Source organism: Morone saxatilis, unplaced genomic scaffold (assembly GCF_004916995.1).
Source record: "Morone saxatilis isolate NCDOM2014 unplaced genomic scaffold, NCSU_SB_2.0 Contig11, whole genome shotgun sequence".
NCBI lineage: Eukaryota > Metazoa > Chordata > Actinopteri > Moronidae > Morone > Morone saxatilis.
In genome coordinates this window covers 15,893,143-15,904,160 of record NW_023339663.1, presented here as the reverse complement: position 1 = coordinate 15,904,160, position 11,018 = coordinate 15,893,143, and the positions used below count along the sequence as shown (strand labels likewise).

At 40.3% G+C, this 11,018-nt stretch overlaps 1 protein-coding gene across 1 annotated transcript in view; it reads right to left on the bottom strand.

Annotated features, from left to right (window-relative positions):
• Positions 1 to 1,556: 1,556 nt before the first annotated feature.
• furina (furin (paired basic amino acid cleaving enzyme) a) overlaps positions 1,557 to 11,018 on the bottom strand; it is a gene marked incomplete at its 5' end in the record, with an annotated part of 73,020 nt that continues 63,558 nt past the window's right edge. The window contains 4 exon segments of the mRNA XM_035652302.1: positions 1,557 to 6,619; positions 7,704 to 7,826; positions 9,595 to 9,719; positions 9,804 to 9,983. Of these exon segments, the coding sequence (XP_035508195.1) occupies positions 6,012 to 6,619; positions 7,704 to 7,826; positions 9,595 to 9,719; positions 9,804 to 9,983 (1,036 nt within the window). The 3' untranslated portion in view covers positions 1,557 to 6,011.

Sequence of the window (11,018 nt, the reverse complement as noted above, 5' to 3'; positions counted from 1 at the left end):
TCAGATGTCAGACTTGAAAAGACACCAAGGACTCATACGGGAGAGAAACCCTATGGTTGCGTCAGATGTGGGGAACTTTACACGTGGAAAAATCAGTTGACAAAACACAAGGAGTCATGCAGTGTAAAATCCATAATATAACTGAAACGTTCTGGGGAGAAGTTTTGTAAAATCACATCCCTAAAAACTCGTAATTTAAACTATTATAGATTAAGATAAGACTTTTCAGCAGTGTGTCAATTAATAACAGGAGCTCCATATTTACATATGCAACTTTAAAGTAATGTACACATGAATGCATCAGTAAAGGGGGTTTTATGCATAATAGTTTTACTGTAAGTGTATTTATTTTTATTTAAGTATATTTTAATAATTTAGTAAAAGATGGGAGTAATTCGTCCACCACTAAACAGTTCACATTACCTTAGTGTAAATTATACTACCATATTATACTACTATAAAATGTTAAATAAAAACTGGTTTTAAAAATTACATGAAAGTCCATTTGTATTTTAAAAACAGGTGAAATATTCTTACAGCACTGGCAGGTTTTTGTTTTTAAGCGAGGACATATTTTCTTAAAGGTCCAGTGTGTGACTTTTAGGAGGATTTATTGGCAGAAATTGATAATATAATATTCATGGGCTTTTATGAAATGGAAATACTCAAGTACAAGTGCCTCAGTATTGTGCTTATTTTTAGTTTGTACTTGAACTGCTACATGCTGCTAGCATGGCTGAAGAAAGCAATTTCTAATTGTAGCTTCTTGTCATGTTTCCACCACAAGAGACAAATGGTCTCAAATGGTTTTATTTTAGTATTTAAAGAAAAGTCTTAAAGTAAATACAATTGTGTTACAGAACTCAAGTCATCTCACAACCCCCCAGATGTATTTGCAACAGAGTGGACTTGACTCCTAGGTTAGAAACCACTGGACAATAGACTACAGATAATTTTTTTTTAAAGTAGCTCACCAGCAACGACAGTATAAAGCTGCTGATGCATCAGGATTAATAATGTAATATATCAGTCATAGGGGACAATTTCCTGCAGAACAAGCACTTTAAGTACATTTGCTGATGTTACCTCTTTACTTCAACTTTTAAATGAAGGACTTTTATTCGTAACATAATACAGTGTGGTAGTTTTAAAGGTCCAGTGTGTGGGATTTAGTGGCATTTAGTGGTGTAGTTGCAGATTGCAACCCCTCGGAGGACAGACTATGGTGGCTGTGAAAAACCAAATCCATTCTGGGCTACTGTAGAAACATAGTGGTTCAATGTGGTGGCCTCCATTGAAGAGGACCTGTGGCGTCTGTAGATAAGGCTCATTTTAAGATTTTAATACAACATAATTAATATATTCAGGTGATTATACACTAATGAAAACACACTTTTGAATATTATTCCATTTCTGCCAATAGATCCTCCTAAATGTTACACACTGGACCTTTAAGTGAGGGATCAGAGTACCTCTTCCACCACTGTACAGTTTTAATACACCAATCTACATCATCAAACCATATTTATGAGTGCATTTAAGTTAATAAAAACACATTCAAATTTGCATAGATCTTTATTTTTAGTAGAATCTATAATTGACATCAATTAAATAAAAAGAAGAAAAACAAGAGCAAAAAAATCTTTAAATTACAAGAAAATTACACTGCACCATTCATATAGTACAAAAATAGGCCTTATTTTAGAGTTATGTCCCATGTGAAGATAGTCATTCTTGTACATTATTCATAGGTCACAAATCTGTAAGGTACTGTGTGCAGCCACAGGCCAGGAACCTCACGAAGAGGCGGGAGGTGGTCAACAGAGTCGTCTGAGGCTGCTCCACTTAACCCCCAAAGTGTTTCATATATACTTAAACAAGCATGTGCACAAACAGACGCACGCAATTCTGATTCAGCCCTTAAGTTAATGGAGATGGGATACATTCTACCTCCTCCCTCCACAGCTGCTGAACATACAGGGTGTCACTGTAGATCTACAGGAAAGGCAGAGATGGCAGAATGATATCAACAAAACACTTTTAACGCAAGTGAAGGGGTCGATGGACTGCGACAATCTGAAAGCAACACGTCGTAACACTAAACAGACAGCATTAAAATGATTGTCTTTGGTTATGCCAAAGATATTGCTCCTATTAACTCCATCCGACTTCATATTGACCACTTCACACTACATCCTAAGGCAGGACTGAAGCAACATTGAGCTCCATGTTAAATAAATCAGCTGCATAAAGAAAAAAGCCTCCGACATTACCACGGGCGAGTCTTTTCTTTAAAGCCAGAGGAGACAATTTGCAAAGAACGCATTTTTCTCCTAACATTTCTGTTACTTTCTACATGAAACGGCTTCACACTTTAGTGCCAGTGAAGTGGTAGCCTTATGAGAACGAGCTGCTTTCCGACACAATTAGAGAAGCTCTTCTGTTTTTAGTGTGTAATTTCCATCACATTCTTGCAGTGAAAGAGTGAGATGGCCTGCTAATGGTTTTCAGCAGCTCCCTGTGCTTTGGAAGCACTAGCTACTTAATGCTGCCCGCATTCATGATTTTCTTAGAAGTTGAACACTCGAATTCACAAAGCTCTGAGTTTATCAGTTTAAAGTTTTCTGAGTTTTTCAAACTGTAGTGATTACAACATTAAGCTAAGATGAATAAATCATTTTGTGTGTGCCCTCGAGGGGGCCACAGCAACTTGTCTGAACACCCCAAAATGTTGCACTTCAGAGGAAGCTTTATTCTCTATGGAAGCAATATAAACCTTTTGGAAGGGAAGATGCATAATGGATAATGTTGACAAGACTGAGCATCAATTAGTCAATATGAATCGCAAACAAATTGGTCCACTTTATAGTTCTTCTAAAAATGCAAACTGAGCATTCAGAGTTTAAGAAAATAGTTTATGGAAGCAAATTTGTTGCCGCATTAGCCCATTATCTGTTGTTTACACACTAACACCAAGCTGGGAAGTCAATAAGATTCTGTGGCTCAAGTCTGAGGCTGGAGTTATTACATTTTTAAATTAGAACCCTCCTTAAACTGGGGCTAATCAAAGCCTCAATGGCAGTAGGCACTAATGTACATCGCACAAAGAGCGATGCAGCACACACTCGTTATTCTGCAGCCACATTAGCTTTGTTCCTTTAGAGGGCACTTTCTCTAAATCCATGCGCTCGGATTGGTTTCCAATCCAGTTTAGTGCTTCCTGGCTGAAACTGCCACAATAAGCCAAATGTGCAGCACCTGCACTGGCCATCTGAGATGAATTAAGCTTCCTGGCTCAGCGCTGTGTTTGAGAGCATACATACCAATCTTTCTCCATGCCTTTGAAGAGGCTGTTGTATTGGTTTGAAACTCTTCTTCTTCTCTGCTATTTTTATTTTTATTTTCTTCCCCTCTGAACACGCTTTTGCAATTTAAATCACATTCAGCTCTGCATATTTATGAATAAAACCTTCTGAGAAGGCTTTTCAACACAAGTGGTTAAATTAAAATCGATTTGTTTTGTGTGCTTGTGCATCTTCTCGCCCTCAAAAGAAAGGAAAGTGATTGTCGGTGACATGAACTTAAAAAACAAAAAGGTCTTCCCCTCTGATGGAGCCGCCCGGGTACTGAGTATGAGAGGTGAGGCAAAACAAACATCCCAAACAATTTTGAAAATGATTTAGTACATAACCGCTGGCCAACAAGATCTATGGACAATCCTTCTACCCATTTTATTTTCAATAACAGGTTTTAAAGCCCAGGTGTGCCTGCCCATGAATGCTGATCCTAAAGGCAATAAATTGTAGGAGCGATAGGAGGTTAGGAGACTAGAATTTACACAGCAGCTTTACAATTGCTTGTTTCTCTTCTAAAACATAAATTTGACTTACATGCCTATCCCCCTAAATCTTTCCCGAGAAGCGTTTTCATATCTCACCTACATATAATTTGACCTCTATAATCATTTAACAGCTCCTCTAACAGCGTATGAACCCTTGCTGAATGATATGAGAGGTAGATAAAAGGATGAGCAGCTGCAGTTTTGAATGCATGTCATCACCATGACAACCTCTCTCAGCAAGCTCCACTGTTTTTATACTGGAAATGAGAAAAAAAAATAATAATTTCAACATAGTAGAAAAAGAGATCAGTGGATTCAAAATGGCTACTCTGGATTAAATCACGAGATGCATATTTTAGATGATCACCAGCCCGGGAGAAAAATCACTTTAAAACAATCTTCCCTAAAGGTATGATTAAAATCTCTCAGAATAAATAGTTGCTGCAGTATCATTCAGAATATAATTAATTGGCAAGTACACTGAAGAGATAATATGAAATTCAGATTAGACGAAGACTGGAGGGTAAAAGCAGAGACACTGATGAGATGTGGAGTCTCAACGCAGGATTTCTAAACAGTATTCAAGATTTGAAGAAGACAGCAGAGACGAAGGAAACCTTCACTTCAGAGGGCTGATAAACATTTCTCCACTTCATATGCAGTAAACTGAGACACACACACACACACAAACAACGTTTCAGTCATTATGATATGAGGCGTGTGTAGTGCTAACGTGCTCTGACAAAAAGACAAAAGCATCGATGTGTTGTCACTGTCTGCTCTGTCAAGAAATCAATCATAGGTGACTCAACACCTGCCAGCTGATTTGAGAAGCTCTTGTGCTCAACGGTCACATATTGTTTTGGGTCCCATCAGCACCTCGGCCGCGTCTCTCTCAGCCCTGCGATTTGAGAACATCAGACACAGATAAATATCCCTGGAAGGGACTGTGCCTCGGGGTAGGTTGAATAGTCTGTGTGTGTTTTTTCTTTAATTCTATCTCTTTTTTTTTTATGTGATGGTTCCATGTGATGGATGTCCTACTACAAGTGCAGGAGAATTTATAGTTTCCAAACCGGAATAAATGAGAGTCCATCTTGAATCCCAAAAGGCGGAAGGAATCTTTGCTATTTGTGTGACTCACAGTTTGTTCTGCCAGAGCTGAGAGAGATCTCACCAGATTGAGTGCGCAATAGGAGAACTAAAGTCACACCTCGATCAATAACTGAACAGAAAAAACATTGTATGAGAGATGGATTTTCTTTCAAGTAAATAATCATAAATCATCATCATAAAGAGAAAGCTCTCAGACAGTCTGTTTTGCTTCTCTAATGGTTTATCATCGTGTGTCACCAGTCAAAGTCAGGGCATTTCCAACTATCAGGCTTTTAATTTGTGCATCTTTAAATGTGAATCGCCACAGATAAGTGGTGGTTTTCTGAACAGATTTTGGATGTTGATGTCACTTAACTACACTTGGGAGAGAATCAATGTTTCCAAATCCGATTTCATGCCTCATAATACAATTTTTTGTTATCACTTTAAAGTTAAAGTTAAAGTACTAAATGTGACAGGGCCAGCTTTAGCTTTCTCTATAAAGGGCACTACACTGTTCATCAGATTTAACACGCTCACATTCACACAGACACAGGCATTCAGACACACACACACACACACACACACACACACACACACACACATCTCTACTCCTCACATTCAACAATCTCGTCTGGCTACTGCACTGAGACTGATGGAAAGAGAAAAAAAAAGAGGAAGAAAGCAAATAATAATCATTTGTTTACTGTAACAAAAAGGAGCTGGAGGGGAAAATGGACTCTGCACAGACAGACACTGTTAGTGATTGAGGGCAAGAGGAGGGAGAGAGCCAGTTTAATAGAAATGCGCCCAAGTGTGAACAGAGCAAAGCTCGGGCCATCCCGAGCTCTGAGAGACAGCGGCTTCCTATCAGGTCCTCCCACACCAGAGTGGAAGAAGAGATCCTGAAGCAGAACTCAGATGAGATCCCAGTAAGACAGAGACAGAAAAAAGGGATGAGAGATAAAACCAGAAAAGACTGTGAAAGGACAGTTACCACAGCCCTGATTTATCAGACAAATGTGGGGGTGAGAGGATTTAAAAGCAGGAGAGAAGGAGGGATGTGGGGGAGGCATTAAAGAGCACTTTGTGTTTTGATAAAGGCAGTCTTCTCATTGTGGACGTCAAACTCTTCGTTTTCGGAGTCTGTGTTTACCTCTTCATCCCCCCACACTGTCGGGATGCCACGGTATGACACCACCCTATTTCCCCCCAGGTTGAAGCTGCCCCCGAGGCCGCCACCAGCCTCCAGAGAGGGCAGCTTAATGAGCGCGCCTGAGCGCAGCTGCAGCAGCAGGAAGATGCCAGCGAATGTGGCGATGATGGCTATGCAGCTGAGCACAGCGATGGTGATGGGCAGCCGGGAGCTCAGCTGGAGCTCCGATCCCGGGTGCCCCTGGCCCACCATGAAGCTGCCAGGGGATTCTCGCATGTACTGGTTGAGGTGCAGGCAGGTGCCAGAGATGGGGTCCAGGGAGCTGTGAGGGGGGCAGGACAGGCAGGCCCGAGGGCTGAGGCTGCTGCAGGTCAGGCAGGGCGGTGGGCAGGGCAGGCAGGCTGGGACGGAAGCTGGTGGTATCGAGTTTCCCACTGTGTAGTTGATGGGCTGGGAGCCCACTGAGAAGCCTGCTGGACATTCTTTCACACAACCCTGCTGAAAGAGGTAGTAGCCGGTGTCGCACTCTGTAACACAGAGAAACAAAACTGAAATAAACGGCTGCACGCACCTTTTACCTCTTCATATGAGTCAGACAACCTAAAAAACAGGGAACAAGGCTTCCTGCCCAGACAGTTGAGACTCAGATAACACAATGATGAAGCACAATAGGTCTAACATTTCTGCATTGATTTCAGCCAAGAGTTGTAGTAAAATGTTGAGACAAGGCAAATTTCAAGTTTCAAGGCAATTATGCTTTAAGGTTGCCATTTTCTCTTTTGTTATGCTACTTTTGCTCACTTAAAAAAAATCTGATGACAAAAAACTTTGAAATTTATATGCTGAGTGCAGCATGTTTAAGTCAACAAAACAATTTCCATATGCAGCAAGTCCAGATGCAGACCACTGCCTATAATGGCAATTAACAGACTGTGGGTGCTGGGGGTAACAGAGCTGAAACAGAGCTGAACATAGAAAACTACAGTTGTAAGCCGAGAGTCAGAGAGCACTGTGTACTACATGATACATGATAATCACAACATATGATAATTCAATACATGATAATTATATTCAGTTCACATCCTAATGATCCTGTGTATGATCTTGTCTGTCAGTGTGTACGTACCTCTGACAGCCTGTAGGGGTCAGACTGACAACATGTAGCTGGACTTGACACTATGTTGAGACCTTGCCTATAGCAGTATTTGGATTAGGTAGGAGATGGCAGTATGGACACCATTAAATTTAAATGAGATTATTAAAAAGGGACCTGGGGTGAAATTTAATTTGATCTCATCAGAAGTTAGATCTTCATTTAAAATGGATACTGATGCTAAGCTACATAATGGTGTTTGCAGGAAGAGTTTGAATAAGATAATCGAGCGACTTTCAAATACGTCTGTTCACTGTTGACGTAGAGAGACGCACAATGCAAACGGATGCAGCTGGGCACACATGGGATAATATTTCAACCCCGTTCACCTCACAACATCTAGGCTACTTCACATGTCACATCTCAACATGACTCAGTAATTACACTACCCCTCCTCGGCTGTTGTGACAGCAACTTCCTGTGAGGAACAAACTGGGGACGAGAGATACCAGACTTACCGATGCATATCTGCCTCAGGTCCAAGGTCTTGCAGCTGCCGTTGCCAGGCTGAGACGTGTCGGAGGAGCTGGAAGATGCTGAGCCAGTGCCATACAGCACCAGGATGAACTGGGTCAGAGTGCCTGAGCGGAGAGATAGAGACGGAGATAAAAACTGAAATTAACCCGGGAAGAAATGTAGGACTGTCAAAAACAGCAAGGCTCCGGCATTCCCCAGGGTGGATTTAGTAAATGTACCCTCTTCTCATTGTAGACAGTTGGATTTTCTGCATAAAGTGACAGAAAATGACTCCTTGAAATGAGTTGCAATTTAAAAGACAGCATGATTTCACTCTGTGCCTAATAAGAGTGTTATAAAGTGTATGTCTCAGAAGAATCATTCAAGTGTGAGGCCTTGTGAGAGGTTCCACTTTAGTAAATCTCTCCTTACTGAGGAGGTGTGAGACATTCATCTACATCTGTTTTCTGGGGTTTTCTTGGCTTCTGAATACTGTGTTGTGGGTGGACCTGCTTAATCCAGATGCAGACGATTGTCGGTGGATGATCCAAGGGCAAACAACCAGAGTGAAGTATTCACTCCTCTGCTTTATCATGCTCTCTGCTATAACAAAATGGATTGCTGCAGAGCTACACAGAGTCAGCCTCACAGCTCCTATAAAGAGAACAAGGGCACAGGAGCCACTTGATCTCTAATCTTTTGGCACTAAACCTTCAACCCTCGAGCTGAACTCTAGAATCAGCAGATTAATACATGTGTTGATTAACATTCAGACGAGGTGAGTGCAACACCTCCGGTTTAAATCCACCTAAGGACTTTAGTCCTGCACCTCTCTCTTCTCCTGTGTTTCCTGTCTTTATCTCTCCACTCAAACAAACATGTATAAAGTCACTGTAAATTAGTGCTCAAACTATTTGCTGATTAATAGATAAGTCGTTTTAATACTTTTTTGCTTCCAATAATTATTCTATCCAATAGTTATTTTTCACGTTTTCAACATAATATTGCCTTTACTTTGCATATGAGAATCAGAAGAATCTTCAAGATTTAGTATTCCGTTTTATGTTATTAGGGCTGGGGGTATATGAGTAATGCTTGTTTGGCTTTAAGTTTGTTTTTGTCTGGTTTTAAATGATGTTGGTTTCTTGCTTTTGTCTCTTAATTACGGTAATTCAATTATTAGTTAACTGAGAATTAACTGAAAACATTTTTTTTATCATTCAAATCATTTATCAAGCAAAACCACCAAACACCCCAGCTTCTTAAACGTAAGTAGTTGTTGCTTTTCTTTTCTTAATATAACTTAAAGGTTTTAGTTTAGTTTTAAAACAAGTAATAAGAGGATGTCTTATTGTGGTCCTTGGACGGGCATCTTTTACCATTTTCTGACATGTAACAAAGAATAAATTATTCCAAAAAGTAATTGACAGATTAATCAATAATTGTTAGTTACAGCCCTATCTCAAATAGACCAAAAAAAACAAACAAACAGATAAACTCCAAATCAAATCATTTTTTTTATCAATTTATTAAATATTTTTTTATTAAATCTGCTTGCAGCAATAATCCTGGGCAGACACAAATGTGTATTTTTATCCAGTGTGTATAAAGCTTTTCAGCTCCACCAAAAAATAGTGTGGGAACCAGCCAAGAAGAACTGCCATCCATTTTGGGGATAAGTACGCTTGAGAAAGGGCAGGTGTTTTTAAATCATAAATCATTTTTTCAAGGGCTATCAACTCATTGCATAATCCAGTTTGCCGTACAAAACACACAATTTTGCGGTCCTGGTGGTCATTTGGATTAATTCTAGATATGACCACACAAACATGTAGGCAAACCCACCATAATGTAAATTTCTTGAATATCTTAAAAACAACAAAGGTAATTTACCGTAGTCACTGGCACCAGCCACATTCTCAATCTCCAGCGTCCACGCCCCCCTGGGGTTCTCATCCCAGGAGTGGGTGGTCATGAAAGCCCAGTCATTAAAACCTTCTGACGAGTAGTCATGAGGCCTGCAGGAGAACGTCAAGCATGAGTGTCAACAGTTTGTATGCACCAACTTGTACTGCGCGCCCTGTGTGTTTGTATGTTTGTACCTGGGGTGGAGAAGCGTGGAGCGCGTCCCGGCAGGACTAATGAGGTGGATAGCCAGGTTTCCCCTCCGGTTGTAGGACAAGGTGAGCCGGGCCTGGACGTGCTCTAATGAGGTCACGTGACTGTCTGTGCCAATGCAGGCATCCACACTCATGTTAATAGATAAATGGCTGCCGATGTTCCTGTCAAACGTGAGAAATGACATGCAAAAAAGATACATTAAGACAGTGGTGTGCATTAGTTGTAGGTTGTTTGCTGCTGAAATCATTACTGGCTCCTTCTGAGCTTGAGATAAGCTACACTCCAGATAACTGTGTGAGTGTGACATTTTGCTCCTGGCCAGTGTGCGAGCCTTCGAAGGGTGAAGAGTTTGTGGCCTCGAACAGGATTAATGTCTCGCAACCTGTAGCACCAGTGTCCTCTGTGGAAGTAAAGCACCCACCTCTTTTTACTCCCCCCTAAATCCGCTTAGGAGATTACATGCATCCACAACAATTCTGAGGAGGAGGAAGGCACTGTGGTTTTAGTGACACCGAGGTTCCCAAATTATAGGCAAGATGTGGTGTGATCACTAACGTGTCGCGCTGTTTAAAGGCACAGTCCCTCCAGGTTCAGTCTGATACAGGTAATGTTTCATGCTGCATTAAAAAGGACAATTTAAATGCCTTTGACTTTTGCAGCAGCCTCAGCAGCCCTTTTCTAGACGTCAACAAGTCACACAATGACTAGTGTCCACAATATTATTATTATTATTATATATTTAATGTTTTGTATTTCTGATTTCTCTTTGTAAGATATTTGATTAATATTTTACAAATAGTTTCAGGATATTTTATTATATTATTATTGATTATTATTGTTATCTGTAATCACTTTATTGTTCTTTAATCTGTTTGATGAGCTATGCAGCCACAGAGACACATGTTCTTTTAATGAGGACCCTGAATATAACAACATTTACCATATTTACATCATGATCTGATAATAATAATAATCATAACCATAATCATAATTTATAATCATAATAATAAATAATCATCATCAACAATAATAAAAAAGTTCACAGGTAAATATCTTCTCCTATACTTCTGAGGACCCTCACTGACCTCAAACCTGAATCTGACCCACATTCCTGAAGTCTAGAACCCACCAGTCCTCTCTTTACAGAAGCTCATTGTAGACTCTGCAGATCCTCCTGATTCTGATCCTGATTCTGA